General features: G+C 53.6%; 1 protein-coding gene across 6 annotated transcripts in view; it reads left to right on the forward strand.

Annotated features, from left to right (window-relative positions):
- CDH22 (cadherin 22) overlaps window positions 1–19034 on the forward strand; it is a 177694-nt gene that overhangs the window by 100772 nt on the left and 57888 nt on the right. For all 6 annotated transcript variants that reach the window (XM_048820243.2, XM_075118603.1, XM_048820237.2 and 3 more), the window contains 3 exons: window positions 11724–11891; window positions 13558–13745; window positions 14751–15004. In XM_048820243.2, the coding sequence (XP_048676200.2) occupies window positions 11724–11891; window positions 13558–13745; window positions 14751–15004 (610 nt within the window). The remainder of the gene's footprint in view (window positions 1–11723; window positions 11892–13557; window positions 13746–14750; window positions 15005–19034) is intronic.

Here is a 19034-nt window from a genome sequence, read left to right on the forward strand (position 1 = left end):
TCAGCTGGGTCCATTTTGGGGGGCAGCGAGCCAGACAACCCGTCTGCCCTTCACTCCAAGTCCCAGCCAGCCCCAAACTGAAACTCCCTCCAGCCCCTCCTCCTCTGGGCTTTGTCCCTTTCCTGGGCCAGGAGGTCACCTGATTCCTTTGATCTCCAACCCTTTAGCTCTCATCTTGCAGGGGGGAAGGGCCCAGGCCATCAGTTTCCAGGAAACAGGGTGTCGGCCATTCTCTGTGTCCAGACCCCTGCACACACCTACCCTCTAGGGCTCTGCAAGGATCATACACGCTTACCCCACCACCTAGAGACTTAAGAACTGCATAGGGGAAACTTAGGCACCTCCACACTATTCAGAGGAAACATTAAGAACAGTCCCACTTTGTCACACTTGAGTCGCCAGAAAAAAAGTTTGAAATCCACTGCCCTAGATAACCGATTCCAGTGCTTCACCATCCTCCTAGTGAAATAGTTTTTCCTAATATCCAACCTAGACCTCCCCCGCTGCAACTTGAGACCATTACTCCTCGTTCTCTCATCTGCTACCACTGAGAACAGTCTAGATCCACCCTCTTTAGAACCCCCTTTCAGCTAGTTGAAAGCAGCCATCAAATCCCTCCTCATTCTTCTCTTCCGCAGACTTTGTCTTTGTCTACACTACAGAGCTTTTAGGGACACAGCCGTCGCAAGAAGTCAGGCAGTGTAAACGCTGTTTTTCGGCACTTTTGCGGACAAAATACTTCCACCCCCTACTCCTGCCGACAAGGAGCAGTTTACACTGACACTTGTTTTGTCTGTCTCTGAACCATACGGATGCAAACCAGTCACAGGATTTGTGCCCCTTGGGATGGGGAGACCGCTAAACAGAGCTCCTTTTGAATTCCTCTTGGGACCCTGTGCTGGCAGCGCATCTGAGTGTGCGCATAAATGTGTCGGGTGCGTGTTTGGCTGCACTCACGGGGTTGCATTGACCTACGTGGGGACTCTCTCTATCAGCCCCAAACAGCCCCTGCTGTCTCGGGATTATCCGCCTGAGCCCTGGGCAGGGACGGGCAGCTTTGAACTGGGACGATCCCATGTCCCCAGGCGTGAGCTGCTTCCAAGGAGATTCCTCTGTTTTGTGTTTGTGTGATTCTCTCTCCTTTAAGACACACTGGGCCTTTAAGGAAGGTCAGTTGGTTTGGGACAAATTGTGTGTTTGGTGTGCGGAGAGTGAGGGCCTATTTACTTGTGTAAAGTGGAAATTAGTATTTGATGTCAAGAGAGATTTGGGATTTAGCTTCATTTTGTGCTGTCATAGGCTGCCCCTCCCTTTCCCACCCCACCCTAGTCCACTGCCCTCCCCCGGGACTAAGTCCTCTGGGCCTGTCTGTTACAGCTTGGCTGCTAGATGGCCTCTTGGGGCACAGGCTCCTAAGCGGCTGGCAGGAAGAGTGGCCATTTCCTGGCTGCAGTAAATCCACACCATGCACAGCTCTCCCTTCTGAATCGCCTTATCCCTTCATCGGCAGCAGCAGCCATCCTGTGTCCCGGCAGCTCCCACTGCTCTGAGTGCCATCCTGCATCCCCACGGCCCCCGCTGCGTGCTCAGGTCGGTGTAACTTATGTCGTTTGGGGGTGGCTTATTCACACCCCTGAGCGATATAAGTTGCACAGGTAGAAGTGGTAGTTTGAACAAGTCCTTAGTGGCACCTTGCCCAGGTTCCCTGAGCCTGTCCCGTTCGCCCCCCTTCCCCCACAGGTCTCCTGAGCCAAGGGTTGGGGGATGGGTCCAAGCCTGATGAACTAGTAAAATGTAGGTGATCCTGGGCCCTGTGTAGAGAGACTGGCATGTCTGTGTGTGCACACGTCCCTGTGCCCTGCTGGCCACCGGCCCCACATATCTCCCACACGCTATTTTGTCCCCTGCTCCTGCCTCCTCTCTGCTCCTTGTCACTGTTTCTCACCTGCCCTCTGGATACGTTACAGTGATTTTTATCTCTTTGGGGGTGGGGGAATATCCAGCAACATGGACAGGAAATGAAGCTACCGAGTCTCTCTCAGCAATTGCATCATTTTCCTTCCATAGATAAAGATTCTGCTCTCCAGGTATTTTCCATCATTTGAAGACATGTTTTGTCTTGTTGCTATTAACCCTTGAAAGTCTGACCCTGAAGTGTATTTCCTCCATCAGCTGTGCACACGGCTGTGTTATTGTAGGGCTGCTCCCGAGCCCTGGGCTGCCCTCGCTGCTGTGTTACTGTAGGGCTGCTCCCGAGCCCTGGGCTGCCCTCGCTGCTGTGTCATTGTAGGGCTGCTCCCGAGCGCTGGGCTGCCCTCGCTGCTGTGTTACTGTAGGGCTGCTCCCGAGCCCTGGGCTGCCCTCGCTGCTGTGTTACTGTAGGGCTGCTCCCGAGCGCTGGGCTGCCCTCGCTGCTGTGTTATTGTAGGGCTGCTCCCGAGCGCTGGGCTGCCCTCGCTGCTGTGTCATTGTAGGGCTGCTCCCGAGCGCTGGGCTGCCCTCGCTGCTGTGTCATTATAGGGCTGCTCCCGAGCCCTGGGCTGCCCTCGCTGCTGTGTTATTGTAGGGCTGCTCCTGAGCGCTGGGCTGCCCTCGCTGCTGTGTCATTGTAGGGCTGCTCCCGAGCCCTGGGCTGCCCTCGCTGCTGTGTCATTATAGGGCTGCTCCCGAGCCCTGGGCTGCCCTCGCTGCTGTGTCATTATAGGGCTGCTCCCGAGCCCTGGGCTGCCCTCGCTGCTGTGTTATTGTAGGGCTGCTCCTGAGCGCTGGGCTGCCCTTGCTGCTGTGTCATTGTAGGGCTGCTCCCGAGCCCTGGGCTGCCCTCACTGCTGTGTTACTGTAGGGCTGCTCCCGAGCACTGGGCTGCCCTCGCTGCTGTGTTATGTAGGGTTGCTTCAGTTCTGCTGGATTTACTCCCCCTGAGCCCTAGATAGCCCAGACCCGTGGAGTTTCAGGGCCCACCTCCTTCCCCAGGCTTTGGCTAGGGGGGAGTGGTGGGCTGGGCTAGGAGGGGGAGTTGGAGCAAGGCTTGGATTTGATATAACCTCTGGCTGGTTATTTCCTTGTTTCCTGGCTTGGAGTTGGCGGATGAGTCTGGCTTCACCATTATGTGCCTGCAGTTTGAATTGCGGCCGTGTGCCCACAGCCTGGGAGCACAGGCCCTTCATCCTGGTTGCTCATTGAAACAGATAAAGGACCCACAGCAGAGGCCACTGGATGCACCAGGGCAACCTGCCCCTCCTCAGTGGTGGTCTTTGCATCTTGGCTCCTGCGCTCAAAGGGCGTAGGAAGAGCAGGACAGGAAAGGCCCCCTTGGCAAAGTCTCAGTGACCTCCCTTGGAGCAGGCCTTGGCCGAGGGCACAAAAAAGTGCAGCCGGGCCCTGGCCTGGCCGTTCTTGAGCTGGGGCGGGCGAGTGTGACCCCCCCATGCAGAGGGCAGAATGAGTCGCTGGAAGGCAGAGTTCAGAATGCAGGTGTGTCAGGGGAGCGCAGGGCTTGTGTCAGTGAGGAGTGTGAGGGAGAGGGAGTGACCTGCTGGGAGTGGATTCTGGGGAAACCTGTCAGGGCTGAGGGGGGAGTAGCCCCGCGGGGGTGCCCTGCTAGGGTGTTGGAACCCCACGTGAAGAGAAAAGCCACCCTGTCAAGGCGGTTGCATTTTCCAAGCGTTATTCCTGAGCATGGGATGTTGCTGCGAGCCAGTCCCTCGGCCTCAGCTGGGGGCGGAGTAGGACACTGTCACTGTGATCAAAGGAGATCCCAGGGCCAGCCATGTCGCTGTCAGAGCTGGGAGAGGCCAGAATCAGGCGAGCAGCAGGCTGCCTCACCTCTCTTCTCTCAGGCTCCTGCCTGTGGTGAGTCTGGGTTCCAGGGCAATGCTGTGTCACTGGGAGTTCCCGCCCCAGCTACGGCAACCCCGCACGCTGGCTCTGAGTGTGTAAAAATGGCACCTCAGTGGCTCAGCTTTGCAACACGACGGGTCAGCCCCGCTGCCGAGTGGCATCACCGGGAGAGAACCATGCCACTTGCTCAGTAACCCCAGCCTGTCTCCACTGAGGCGCAGCCTGCATGTGGGGAGCAGGCAGGCACCATGCTCACCCAGTGCCCACCAGGCATGGGGCAGCAGCGGGGAGGTGCTGATGGACTGGGAGGCTCGGGAAGCAGTGATGAGTGCTGAAGGGCTGAGGATGGATGGCTCTGATGCTCCCACACAATGCATCAGGCTTGGGACACAGAAATCTGACGGCGCCTCATGCCTTCCCAGAAGGGGACATAATGAAAGCTGGCAAATAACATGGCATTTCCATGTCCTGCACAGGCAGGTATGTGCACCTGGAAGGGACCTGCCCATCAAAGTCTGTTCAGGTGAGTTTGGTAGCCCCCTGGACCAGCTTGCTAAACCCTGGCCGAGTCACTGTGGTGGGTGTGGGGTGGTCTCTGTCTTGTTTCCTTGGGGTAGGAGCCCCAGGATGTGGACTCGTGGCCGCCTGAGCTGGAAGCATCGAGAGCGAGTAACCTGCAGGGTGTTTGGATTTCTGGGAGGCATTTACAAGCTGAGATCTTGTCCTGCTTTGGTTTTATCGCCCAAAGAGTGTCTGCCATTGAGCCAGTTTGATGGCGTTTGTGTGACTATGTAAGTGTCCCGTAGCGTTGTAATTATTCTCTGTGATTAATCTGGCTCCTGCTGGAAAGCCATGCGCAGCAGGCACTGGAGGGTATGTCGTTACATGGCTGCATTATACAGCTATAATAGACACTGACAAAAACTGAAAAGACACAGCTGGATGTAAGGGGGTTCTTGTCAGAGAGTGGCGTGGCTGGAAGTCTTTGGGCAGGACAGATTGTCTTGCTGTTCTCCTTGTTTGGGAAAGCAGCAGATCTGTGGGCCTGGGGAGGAAGCTGCTGGGGCCAGCCCCATGCAGCTGAACCCTGGCTGCTGGTTTTATCCGTTCCTTTATATCCTTGGCTGTGCTGTGTCTAGTCCCCAGGAAGGTGGGTTCCTCAGGATGGGGCTGGGGGAGGGGGACCATGTTAGGTCCTTCTACCAAGCCTCAGCAGAATGGAATCAGAAGTAGGAGCTTCCCACTCTCTCTGAGAGGGACCGGTCCTTTCCCAGTTGTGAGACATGTGTGTGTTAATGACCCTCTGTACTTCCCCAGCACCATTCAGCTGAGGCTCTCAGAGCACTTTACGGGCTGGAATAAAGTCTCACTCCCCCATGTGGCCATGGGGGAGCTGGTGAGTAGCAGGTGGGTTTGTCTCAAGCCACAGCTAAGTGGGACCATGACCCAAAAAAAATCAAACCCAGACCTGAAACTTCTCAGAGATTCATAGCATTTAAGGCTAGAAAGACCATTCTGATCATCCCGACTGACTTCTGGAACCACACAGGCCACAGACCCTCGCCCAGGGATTCCTGCAGCCAGCCCGTAGCTTCTGACTGAGCTAAAGCAGATCTTAGAAAGAAACATTCTGGAGGTTCATGGAAATGGGTGAATTGGGCCAGAAGTAGCAGCACTGGCATTCCACAGGATGGGGTCTGCACAGGCCCACCAAAGCCACAGAATGGTCCTGCGCCAGCCTGGAGAGCTGGGATGCACTGACAAGTCATATCCCTGGCCAGCACAGCCCTGGGCCTTTTGGGGTTTACTTTCTACTAGGATGTAGTTAGTCCCATGGGGATATCGTGGGGTGCAGCTGGACCGGGTATTGCGCTGTGTGGGGGCATTGGGGTGTGTGGCTGGGCCAGGTACCGCACTGCTTAGGGGTGTCGGGGGTGCGGCTGGGCTGGGTAATGTGCTGTGTGGGGGCATCATGGGGTGTGGCTGGGTACTGATGTGATGCTCCCATCCCATGCGGTATGGAGTTGTTGTGGGGTGTGGCTGGGCCGGGTACTGTTCTGCAAGGGGGCACCGTGGGATGCGGCTGGGTCAGGTACTGAGCTGTGTGGGGGCATTGGGGGGGCACGACTGGGCCAGGTACCGCACTACAAGGGGACATTGGGGGGTGTGGCTGGGTCGGGTACCATGCTGTGTGGGGGCATCGGGGGTGCGGCTGGGTCGGGTACTGAGCTGTGTGGGGCATTGGGGGGCACAGTTGGGCCAGGTACTGCGCTGCAAGGGGGCGTCGGGGGGTGTGGCTGGGTCGGGTACCGTGCTGTGTGGGAGCGTCGGGGGGTGTGGCTGGGACGGGTACTGTGCTGCCAGGGGCATCATGGGCTGTGACTGGGCTCGGTACCGCGCTGAAGGGGCTGTCGTGGGGTGCGGCTGAGCCAAGTACTGTGCTGTGTGGGGACCTTGGAGGGTGCGGCTGGACCGCGTACCGCGCTGCAAGGGGGCATCGTGGCATGTTTCATTAAGTGGCTCAGTTAAACCATTACAACTATGCTGAATGCAGGAGCTTTTCTGTCTCATTGCAATTCAGTGCTATTGTGCTGACAAGAATCGTTTTCATTATAAAACACTTCATACCCCTTTAATTAACGGAATTGCTGAAATGTGAATGCAATGGTGCTTCCCCAGAAATAACAGTTTAATATTCAGAGCCGGATGACTGGGTCTGACTGTAAATGCTGCCAACCAGCCTGCTCGCCCCACAGCTCCCAGGGATCAGCCTGCTATGTAGCTTAGTCCCATGGGGCCAAGGGCTCACCGAGAGGGGTCCCTCCAACTAGGGCCTTGTTTCTTCCAGTGCTCTTTAAAAATGCAAACCCCAAACCTCCCTGAGGGGGCGTGACAAGATATGGGGAAGAGCATCAGCTAAAGGTCTCCACCCTCCTGCATCCACGCCCTCTGGCAGTGGGAATGGCAGCAGCCAATACAGACTGCATTGGCAGCGTCTCTCACAGGGAAACAATTCTATCCAAACAGACACAAAGCAAGAAAGGGAGTCTGCAGCCATGGGGCTGACACGGGGAGCTGTCCAGGGAGTCATGGAGAGAGACTGAGCCCCTTGGGTGTAGCGGTGGCAGAAATCTGAATTTATCTGCAATGCAGAGGGCGCCACATCCAGTTCACCTGGAGCTATTCCCAGTCCTCTGTAGAAAGGTCTTTCTGGAACTGACCTCAGCGCCCTGTCCTCCACCCCACCCCGTGCAGCTGCCAGGAGGCATGGACCCCAGGGAAGGGAAGGAGCATACAGAGCGGTCCATGAGTCACTTTTTAGTGCACAGGAAAGCAGGTGCTGGATTGATGGAAGTGCGTGGGAACCTGCTTGAGGTAAGGTAGGCGAAATGGATCCTCCCTTTGATTCATCGGACCGAAGGCAGCGAAAGTGCTGCTTGGAGAGTCCGGGGTAATTACAGAACTGAAATGACAGAGTCCAGGGGGAGGTGGGATGGGTGAAATTGTGCCTGTCCACGAGAGTGAGGGAGCTGCAGGGATCGGAGACAATGGTGATGTCTTCGTAATAAATCCTAACGATGATAATCACTGGAATAATTGCTAGTTTCAGAAAGCATCGCCAGCTCCTTTAGTGCCTGCAAATGTCATCAGAGAGAGAGAGAGAGAAATGTCTGTTCCTCGCTGTTCAGTGGCTCCTCCTGGCTTCCTTCAACTTGAGGTTCTGAGTATTGTCCTGGAACATTTCTGGCTCCCCAGGACTCTGCTTCTTTGCTCCCATGGGCTCCCCACCTCTCAAGCCTGACCTCTGGGGAGAGGTGAACAAGGGCATGTGAGGGCCTGGAGCCCAGTGCCTGTTCAGGAGTGGACCATGTGAGCAGGTCAGGGCCAGACAGGGAAGAGACAGGGCTAAATAGCCTGGTCCCCTGCAGGTCTCTCACTGCAGGCTCCTGAGTAAGGGCAGGTCTACACTTAAAACACTGCTGCGCCGCTATAGTGAGGACATTCCTGCACCTCCTACCAGGAGAAGCCCTCCTGCCGACACGGCACTGTCTACACTGGTGGGGGGCTAGGTCGGTGTAACTGCATTGCTCAGGGCTGTGGATTTTTCACACCCCGAGCAATGTAGTTACACCAACATAGATAGGTCTGTCGTGCAGACACAGGGCTCTAGGCTTGATTTTCCCCTCCCTCAAACCAGGTTCAGGCTGGCATTGACTTCATGGGAGTTACTCCTGATGGTCTCAGAGTGCCCTTGGCGACTACTCTGGGCTTGCCACATCCCTGGCAGCACTAGGTATTTGTGACTATACACAAATGCAAGAAGCCTGGGAAACAAGCAGGGAGAACTGGAAGCCCTGGCACAGTCAAGGAATTATGATGTGATTGGAATAACAGAGACTTGGTGGGATAACTCACATGACTGGAGTACTGTCATGGATGGATATAAACTGTTCAGGGAGGACAGGCAGGGCAGAAAAGGTGGGGGAGTTGCACTGTATGTATGTAAGGGAGCAGTATGACTGCTCAGAGCTCAAGTATGAAACTGCAGAAAAACCTGAGAGTCTCTGGATTAAGTTTAGAAGTGTGAGCAACAAGGGTGATGTCGTGGTGCTAGTCTGCTATAGACCACCGGACCAGGGGGATGAGGTGGACGAGGCTTTCTTCCGGCAACTCACGGAAGTTACTAGATCGCAGGCTCTGGTTCTCATGAGAGACTTCAATCACCCTGATATCTGCTGGGAGAGCAATACAGCAGTGCACAGACAAGCCAGGACGTTTTTGGAGAGTGGAGGGGACAATTTCCTGGTGCAAGTGCTGGAGCAACCAACTAGGGGCAGAGCTCTTCTTGACCTGCTGCTCACAAACCGGGAAGAATTAATAGGGGAAGCAAAAGTGGATGGGAACCTGGGAGGCAGTGACCATGAGATGGTCGAGTTCAGGATCCTGACACAAGGAAGAAAAGAGAATACGGACCCTGGACTTCAGAAAAGCAGACTTTGACTCCCTCAGGGAACTGATGGGCAGGATCCCCTGGGAGAATAACATGAGGAGGAAAGGAGTCCAGGAGAGCTGGCTGTATTTTAAAGAATCCTTATTGAGGTTACAGGGACAAACCATCCCGATGTGTAGAAAGAATAGTAAATATGGCAGGTGATCAGCTTGGCTTAACAGTGAAATCCTTGCTGATCTTAAACACAAAAAAGAAGCTTACAAGAAGTGGAAGCTTGGACAAATGACCAGGGAAGAGTATAAAAATATTGCTCAGGCATGCAGGAGTGAAATCAGGAAGGCCAAATCATGCTTGGAGTTGCAGCTATCAAGAGATGTTAATAGTAACATGAAGGGTTTCTTCAGGTATGTTAGCAACAAGAAGAAAGTCAAGGAAAGCGTGGGCCCCTTACTGAATGAGGGAGGCAAACGAGTGACAGAGGATGTGGAAAAAGCTAATGTACTCAATGCTTTTTTGCCTCTGTCTTCACGAACAAGGTCAGCTCCCAGACTACTGCACTGGGCAGCACAGCATGGGGATGAGGTGACCGGCCCTCTGTGGAGAAAGAAGTGGTTCGGGACTATTTAGGAAAGCTGGACGAGCACAAGTCCATGGGGCTGGATGCGCTGCATCCGAGAGTGCTAAAGGAGTTTTGCAGATTGCAGAGCCATTGGCCATTATCTTTGAAAACTAACGGTGATCGGGGGAGGTCCCGGACGACTGGAAAAAGGCTAATGTAGTGCCCATCTTTAAAAAAGGGAAGAAAGAGGATCCTGGGAACTACAGGCCAGTCAGCCTCACCTCAGTACCTGGAAAAATCATAGAGCAGGTCCTCAAGGAATCAATTCTGAAGCACTTAGAGGAGACGAAAGTGATCAGGAACAGCCAGCATGGATTCACTAAGGGCAAGCCATGCCTGACTAATCTAATTGCCTTCTATGACGAGATAACTGGCTCTGTGGATGAGGGGAAAGCAGTGGACGTGTTATTCTTTGACTTTAGCAAAGCTTTTGACATGGTCTCCCACAGTATTCTTGCCAGCAAGTTAAAGACGTACGAGCTGGATGAATGGAGTATATGGTGGATAGAAAGCTGGCTAGATCGTCAGGCTCAACGGGTAGTGATCAATGGCTCCAAGTCTAGTTGGCAGCCAGTATCAAGGGGAGTGCTCCAAGGGTCGGTCCTAGGACCGGTTTTGTTCAATATCTTCATTAATGATCTGGAGGATAGTGTGGATTGCACCCTCAGCAAGTTTGCAGATGACACTAAACTGGGAGGAGTGGTAGATACGCTGGAGGGTAGGGATAGGATACAGAGGGACCTAGACAAATTAGAGGATTGGGCCAAAAGATCTGATGAAGTTCAACAAGGACAAGTGCAGAGTCCTGCACTTAGGACAGAAGAATCCCATGCACTGCTACAGACTAGGGACCAAATGGCTCAGCAGCAGTTCTGCAGAAAAGGGCCTAGGGGTTACAGTGGACAAGAAGCTGGATATGAGTCAACGGTGTGCCCTTGTTGCCAAGAAGGCCAATGGCATTTTGGGATGTCTACATAGGGGCATTGCCAGCAGATCGAGAGATGTGATCATTCCCCTCTATTCGACATTGGTGAGGCCTCATCTGGAGTACTGTGTCCAGTTTTGGGCCCCACACTACAAGAAGGATGTGGAAAAATTGGAAAGAGTCCAGCAGAGGGCAACCAAAATGATTAGGGGACTGGAACACATGAGTTATGAGGAGAGGCTGAGGGAACTGGGATTGTTTAGTCTACGGAAGAGAAGAATGAGGGGGGATTTGATAGCTGCTTTCAACTACCTGAAGGGGGGTTCCAGAGAGGATTGATCTAGACTGTTCTCAGTGGTATCAAATGACAGAACGATGAGTAATGGTCTCAAGTTGCAGTGGGGGAGGTTTAGGTTGGATATTAGGAAAAACTTTTTCACTAGGAGGGTGGTGAAGCACTGGAATGTGTTACCTAGGGAGGTGGTGGAATCTCCTTCCCTAGAAGTTTTTAAGGTCAGGCTTGACAAAGCCCTGGCTGGGATGATTTGGTTGGCGATTGGTCCTGCTTTGAGCAGGGGGTTGGACTAGAACCTCCTGAGGTCCCTTCCAACCCCGATATTCTACGATTCTATGACTCTGTGGTAGTGTCTAGGAGCCCCATGGCACGAGGCACTGGACAAGCCCGGAACACAAATCTGGGCTCTGCCCCATACAGCTTACACTCCAAGTATGAGAGACAACAGGTGGATTGTGGTAATGCTGTCCTGGGCCCGGGACAGATCTGTGCTTGGTTGGGCAGTACCATTCACACACCCCTTTCTGTGAATGTTTTGGGGGTGTTTGTTTAGCTGGGTTCTGAGCCTGTTCTTGGGGCCTTTCGCTGTTTCATATTAAACATCTTTATTTTTGTGTGTTATAACAAGACAGCTGGTACTTAGCTTCTCCTGGTGAAACAAGCAATGACAAACCCAGCTGGTGTGGCTAAGCCCCCGCCCAAGTTTGCCCGCAGATCCTGATGCAGGCACATGAAACCTCTTGTTTCCTACTAAATGACCTGGCTCCGTCCCGGCCCTCCCACCGCTGCCCCGGGTGGTTGGGGCTGTTTGCTTGCGGAGTTGTCAGGTTTTCTGCAGGGCGATGCCCATGTCCCCCCTGCTTTTCTGGGCCCAGCCTAAGTCGTTGCACTGCTAATGCTCCTCCCTCAGCTGAGTCCTGCTGGCAAGAGAAGGTGAAGGGCTCGTGCCTTGTGACCATGCTCTGGCCTTGAGACTGGCCTACAGGATTCCATGACCTGCTCCCAGGGGAGGGTGGAAGTGAGAAGGGTGCTCCGTGGGCTGATGGGCCGCCCTTGCATTCACACTCACTGCTTCCCCTTTGGTCTTTTCCAGGTGTGATCCGGACGGCAGTGGCAAATCTGGACAGAGAAACTCAGGACCGGTATGAAGTGGTGATCCAAGCCACGGACATGGCAGGGCAGCTGGGTGGCCTCTCTGGATCCACCACGGTCACAATTGTGATCACAGACGTCAACGACAACCCTCCACGATTCCCACAGAGTAAGAGTCGCTGTTCCCTGTCCCGGGGGTCTTGCAGGCAGTCTGGTGCTGAGCCAGCCACTGCTGTGCAGGATTGTTGTTGCTGACTTTGCATTGGGGTAGCAGCCAGACACCCAGTCAGGGACATAGCCCCGTTGTGCTAGGTGTTTCACAGACCCAGAGATCTGGAACCTGTCCTGAGAGCTTGCAGTCTAAGAGGGCAAGTGACATGTGGAGTGGGGGACCCAATCAATGCTGAATTTCAGTGCAGACCCATTTGTTTATTAGAATTCTTCGGAAGTCAGTGTCATCTCTCCCCATTGGCCCTCAACTTGCCCACCTTGGACAGGCTGGCAGTGCAGAGACGCTCTTTGACACAGGTGGCTCTGGGTGTACAAGAAGGCAGGTCGCGGTGCTGCGGGCCAGTGCATGGTCAGGTCTGTGCAGGTTTCCCTTATTCCACAGGGCAGTGCTGGTGGCAGAGGGGGATCTGACCGGTGATACGTGCAGGAGTCTTGGCTGCTCCTGCTCCTGCCTGTGGTCGTTGTGGAGTGGGTTTATTACTCCAAGTGCTCTGCAGATCCCAGCCCATTAACTGAAGCAGGAGGGGTGTCCCAGTGACAGCCAGCAAACCCTGGGGGAGTCAGTGGGGCTGCAGGACTGTAGCTGCAAGGAGTAGGCTTAGCTGTCTGTCTCTGTCTCCCTCCCTGGGCCTGTAGGCGCTGGAGGAGGGAGAGTAACCCCCAAACTCCATTGGCAGGTCAGCCGGTCTCTTCCCGCCATCTTTCAGGGCCAATCCAGACCTCAGGCGCTGGTTTGAATGAGCCCCAGGCCCTTCCTTGCTACCTGGCAGTCACTAGACCCTGCTTGCACACCATGAGCATGTGGGGTGTGACTGTGAGCTGGTCTCTAGATCCCAAGCCATTGCCAAAGCTCTGTGACCTGCATTTGAGTCCCACCACAGGGACAGAAATCCTGTCACTGAAGAGCTGCCGGACTGGGCTCTGCCTCGCACACCAGCTGCAGAGCTCTGGAGCACTTGGCTGGCAGCCTGGGGCAGAGCTACGAAGGGTTCCAAGCTGCAGCTGGAGGGAGCTCTGCCCGATGAGCACATTTGTATTCCGGATGCTAGCAGGGGGAAATGGGGCTGTGAGAATGCTGTGCCCACAGAGACCTCGGCACTGGCCCTGGACTGGCTGACATCCGTGCAGCTGGTTCTGAGACAGGTTGGTAAGGTTACCAGACTTATAGAGACTGGGATGCTCCCTAATGCCTTTCACCAGCTGCTTTCACCCAGAGTGGGCTTATTTGTTTTCCTCTTGCAGGAAAAGCCAACACGCCTTGCACAGGAGTATAGGAAATGGGGCATCCTCTGTGGTTCCAGCCGGGTCCCACGTGTGCCCCCAATGAAGCCCAGACTCTGGCATGGCTGCCAAGGATAAATGGGACATTGCAGACTAGACAGGACAGGACAAAATTCTACGATCTGTGCATGCGGGAGCTGAGTTGCACCGGACCAGGGACCAGCTAGGTGTACCCAATAGGGTTGCTGGCATTCTGCCTGTAGGCTGGTGCACTAACCTAGTGGAGGTGCCCCCAGGGCGTGTCTGTGCACTACCTGAAGGGAACCTGGGGATCAGGGTCAGCGAAGGCCGCACTGTGATGCACCTCTCCTTTCCCTTGGCAGAGATGTACCAGTTCAGCGTTGTGGAGACTGCCCTTGTGGGCTCTGCGATTGGGAGAGTGAAGGCGGAGGATTCGGATGTGGGGGAGAACACAGACATGACGTACCAGATCAAAGATGAGGACGGGGTGCAGATGTTTAAAGTCACCACAGACAGCAACACCCAGGAGGCGATCATCACCGTGCAGAAGGTAAACCCAGAGGAACGCACCAGGAGGAGGTGTGAGGTGGAGGCAGAGGCGGTAGGTGGGGGAGGGCAGAGCAGGACTCTCAGAGCAGGACAGAGCCCTTCCCTTTTGATGATACCTGCTGCTGCTGGTGTATTTCAGAGGCTGGGGAATCACTCCTCCAAGAGCTGGTTTAATAGCATCTTAGAGAAGTTGGAAGCCTCAGACCCACCCCCGCAGCTAGCAGGGAGCTGGAGAAGTGTCAGGAGAGAGAAAGAGAGAAGCAAAGACTGGAAAGAAAGGGCCAAAGAAAGGCAAGGCAGGCAGGGCGCCAGCTGATGAAGTCGCTGGCCACAGATGCTAAGGGACACAGACAGTTGTGAGTGCAGAATTTACAGAGAGAGACTTTCAGACAAATCCATAATGAAGGGGTGAATGCTGCCGTGCGCAGAAGCGAGGTGTGCAGCGTAGGGGGCTAACACTAATCCCCGTTATTGATAGCACCTATTAGAGAGCAATATGCCCACGGAATGCCTGAGCCTGACCAACCACACGCGGAGCGAGTCTGCTTTTTGTGGCAAAAACACTTGGTGCGGGCAGGAAAGAATGAGTGCTCACCAAGACCATTGCATTCCAGTCACCTCTGCTGTAGAAATAATCACAGGGTGATTAATGATCACTACACCATTGAAAATCACTCACTCGCCCCCACGGTGCGCACTGCCTTCTCAGTGCATTCTGAGTTCCTGCATCATGTCTTATCTGAATGTGGAGTGGGGGAGGGCAGGAAATGTTGTTCCTAGCAGCAGCCCTGTAGGGAGTGGGGCAGGAGCACTCCCAGCTACGAGTACCCTGCCCAGCAGGAGACGTTGCAGGGGGCATGGCGGGAGCTCAGGCTCTGGGCTTCTCCAGTCCTGGCCTCTCCCAAGAGCCCTGGTGGGGTTTAACCCAAAGCAGCAATAGTGAATGCACCAGAATTGGGAAGGAACTGTCAGATGGTGAATCGCTAACCCTGTCCTGTTGTCTCAGCCCCTTGACTACGAGGCCAAGACGGTTCACACGGTGGTGGTGGAGGCCCTGAACAAATTTGTGGACCCAAGGTTTGTAGATCTGGGCACGTTCCGAGACCAAACCATTGTGCGGGTCTCTGTGCTGGATGTGGATGAGCCCCCGGAGTTCCAGCCCCCCTCTGACCTGATGGAAGTCCAGGAGGATGCGTATGTTGGCTCTGTGGTAGGAGTGGTCACCGCCCTGGACCCCGATGCTGCAAACAACCCTGTCCGGTAAAATCAACCTTCCTAGCTTCACGTTCTCTTCTGCCAGGTGATGGGCCTGCGAGTGACACAGGGCCCAGCGGGTGCCTGAGAAGGGATTTGGGTGGGTGGGTGAGTGACTGGAGAGGGGCATGCAGCAGAGAGTGACAGCACCGGCTGAGAGAGGACAGGCAGGCGAATGGGTGACATAGGGCAGGCATCTGGCAGGTGAGTGACAGAACCAGTGTGCGAGTAGCAGACAGGTGAGGGCACAAGCCGTGTGAATGACAGATACGTCATTGGCAAAGGAGTACCCGAAAAGGGGAATGGGCAATGTTCATACATACGTGTGACTGACAGTAGGGCAGCCTCAGGGAACAGGCTGGTGAGTGACCAGAGATGACAGATAGGCAGTGAAGAAGACTGACAGATGTACAGTAGGGCATGTGCTGTGGGGCATGCCATTGGAGCCAGGGGCAGGGGTTGGGGTCATGGGAGGGATCAGAGACCCATGGAGTTGATGTTTGGGCAGGGCACACTTTGGGCAGCAGCTGATCTGCACAGAACGTTTCCCACTTCCATTCATTTGTGGCTAAGGAAATTGAGAATTAAACTCTCATTATCTTCAGCACAAAAGCAGCCTTATGGCTCTGCCAGGTGGCCTGAGTGGTGAGCGGTGGCAATGAAAAGCTGATGTACAGAAAACATCCTGGACTTGTGAAAAATTCCCTTGGAAGGCTGGTTTTTATGGTGCCGGGAATCTGTGCTGCAGGTCTCTGTACACAGCTGCTCACTGGAAATGGAGCATTGCTGTGTGCTGGAAAGGAGACCTGTGTAGCTGACCCAGGAGTAGCCTGGAGCCAGCGCATTGTGGCCTTGGATTCAAGAGCTTTATCCTGGAGCTGTTCCTGATGACAGAGAACAGGGCAGAGGGTAGGAGCAGGGACTCCAGAGAGGAGCACACACTATGGAAGGGGAATCAGCTGATGACAGCCTGTGAATATAATCAGCAAATGACACACAGAGATAATGTTCTAACAGGCCTGCTCAGGGCCACAGCAAGGCACTGGGGAATGCACAGTGCCTGGCTGTTTGGTGGGGAGGGAGCATCCCAAAGTCTCGCACGGGACCTTCGAATTAACATAGAACCATGTAGGAATCCCTACGGGAAACTTTAAACATAGAATCATAGAACTGGAAGGGACCTTGAGAGGCCATCAAGTCCAGTCCCTGCACTTGTGACAGGGCTAATTATCTAGACCATTCCTGACATGTTTGTCTAGCCTCCTCTTAAAAGTCGCCAATGATGGAGATTCCACAACCTCCCTAGGCAATTTATTCCAGTATTTAACCACCCTGACAGTTAAGAAGTTTTTCCTAATGTCCAACCTAAACCTCCCTTTCTGCAATTTAAGCCCATTGCTTCTTGTCCTATCCTCAGAGGTTAAGAAAAACAATTTTTCTTCCTCCTCCTTGTAACAACCTTTTACATACTTGAAAACTGTTATCATGTCCCCTCTCAGTCCTCTCTTTTCCAGACTAAACAAACCCAATTTTTTCAATCTTCCCTCATAGGTCATGTTTTCTAGACCTTTAATCATTTTTTGTTGCTTTTTTCTGGACTGTCTCCAATTTGTCCACATCCTGAAATGTGGCGCCCAGAACTGGACACAATACTCCAGTTGAGGCCTAATCAGCGCAGAGTAGAGCAGAAGAATTACTTCTTGTGTCTTGCTTACAACACTCCTGCTAATACATCCCAGAATGATGTTTGCTTTTTTTGCAACAGTGTTACACTGTTGACTCATATTTAGCTTGTGATCCACTACGATCCCCAGATCCCTTTCCACAGTACTCCTTCCTAGGCAGTCATTTCCCATTTTGTATGTGTGCAACAGATTGTTCCTTCCTAAATGGAGTACTTTGCATTTGCCATATTGAACTTCTTCCTATTTACTTCAGACCATTTCTCCAGTTTGTCCAGATCATTTTGAATTATAATCCTATCCTCCAGAGCACTTGCAACCCCTCCCACTTATCGTCCACAAACTTTATAAGTGTACTCTGTATGCTATTATCTAAATCATTGATGAAAATATTGAACAGAACAGGACCCAGAACTGATCCCTGCGGGATCCCACTCATTATGCCCTTCCAGCATGACTATGAATCACTGATGATTACTCTCTGGGAACAGTTTTCCAACCAGTTTTGCACTCACCTTATAGTAGCTCCATCTAGGTTGCATTTGATTTCCCTAGTTTGTTTATGAGATGGTCATGCGAGACAGTATCAAAAGCTTTACTAAAGTCAAGATATGCCACATCTACCCCTTCCCCCCCCCATCCACAAGGCTTGTTACCCTGTCAAAGAAAGCTATCAGGTTGGTTTGACACTATATTTGTTTTTGACAAATCCATGCTGACTGTTACCTATCACCTTGTTATCTTCTAGATCTTTGTAAATTGATCGCTTAATTATTTGCTCCATTATCTTTCCGGGTACAGAAGTTAAGCTGACTTAACGTGTACAGCCACAACCCCCTCACTGCCCGCCCAGTTCCCGTCAGTCAGCACAGGGTGTTGTGCTAGGAAGGCAGCCGGTGAGAGAGCCCTGCTGGGGTGAGTTATTGGGAACAGTTATTGTTATAGAGGGTACATGACCCAGACCCCAGAGTACACGCACACAGCTGCACATTCACACACAAACAAGCTCTGCATAGACTCTGTGTGTGCATGAAGTACGTACTGTGCCTCAGACATGTACACGCTGGGCCGGGCACACTCAGCCTTAGCTCAGGTACGCTGTAGGCACAGGGGTGTGTCTATGCTGCGGTCAGAGGTATGACTGCAGCTCATGTAGGCACACCCATGCTAGCTTTAATTGAACTGGCATGGCTAAAAAGAGCAGTGAAGGTGGGGCAGTGTGGACCCCCGGGTGGGCTGTACAAGCCAAGCCAGAACACTGGGGACATATTTACATTGCTGGCCTGTACCAGGGGTCATACATGTCTCCACTGCTGTGTAGCCACACTAACTAGTCTGACGTTAGCATGGGTGTGCTGAACCGAGCTGCAGTCACACCTCTGATTGCAGTGTTGGCATGCATACTGTGCACGTTCCCTCTTCACATACTGTGTGAGCACAGCCGCTGCCTTCCTGGGACTTTGCTAGCACTGCTGCAGAATGTAGATTTTATTTTCTGGTCTTTAATGGCAGGAAATGGGCCTTGGGGATAGAATTGCTCTTTCTCGCTTGCTTCTTGTGCTGCTTCCCTGGGGGCGGGGGAGGGGTGATGCATTATTTGCAGAAAGAACACGTGCATACAGAGGAAGGAGCCTTTCTGACCGTTGAGAGAGATGGTGATGTTTGGGAAGGGGCGCTTGGAGCAGAGAGAAGCAGGAGCGTGTCTCTGTTGTTGCAGCAGCACCGTGCACTCCAGACAGAGCCACATCTCACATGTCCAGCCTCGAGAGCCTGGCCAGTGGTACTCCGAGGTACCCAAACCCCCTGGCCTCAGCCCCACGAATCGGAATGTGTTTTCTCCTGTCATGGCTGATGCATTCAGTTATGAATCCTCCCTCCAGCAACCCCTAGGCAGACAGCTCCTCCGAGTCCTGTCGCGCTCCCTTGGGGCACTCTGCCCGCCTACATACCTGACTGTCCACTGGCTGTGGTTTTTCAGTGCCTAGCAGCATAAGAGATGGCACGTCCCCTTCCCGTAACGTGAGGGCGAGCTCCCGCTTCCCATTCCACCACACCCCCTCCCCCTGCCCCGAGCTCTGCCTTGCAGCAGCTCCATGTAATCAGGTGTGAATGAGAGGCCCCCTCACCACTCCCTTCCCTGCCGGAGCACCAAATCTCCCTCACGGCACCAAGGTGAGGAAGAAGAGACTTTTTGTCAGACCTCTGTTGCTCTCCCATCCTCTGGCTGCCCGGGTAACGTAACAATCCTCAGCACTTACTTAGTTCTTCACAGCTTCCAAGTGCTGCACAGACATTAACACAGGAACCCTCCCGGGGCCCCACAGGGAGGTGACATGCTCCTCGGCAGGAAGTCA

Source organism: Caretta caretta, chromosome 13 (assembly GCF_965140235.1).
Source record: "Caretta caretta isolate rCarCar2 chromosome 13, rCarCar1.hap1, whole genome shotgun sequence".
Taxonomy (NCBI): domain Eukaryota; kingdom Metazoa; phylum Chordata; order Testudines; family Cheloniidae; genus Caretta; species Caretta caretta.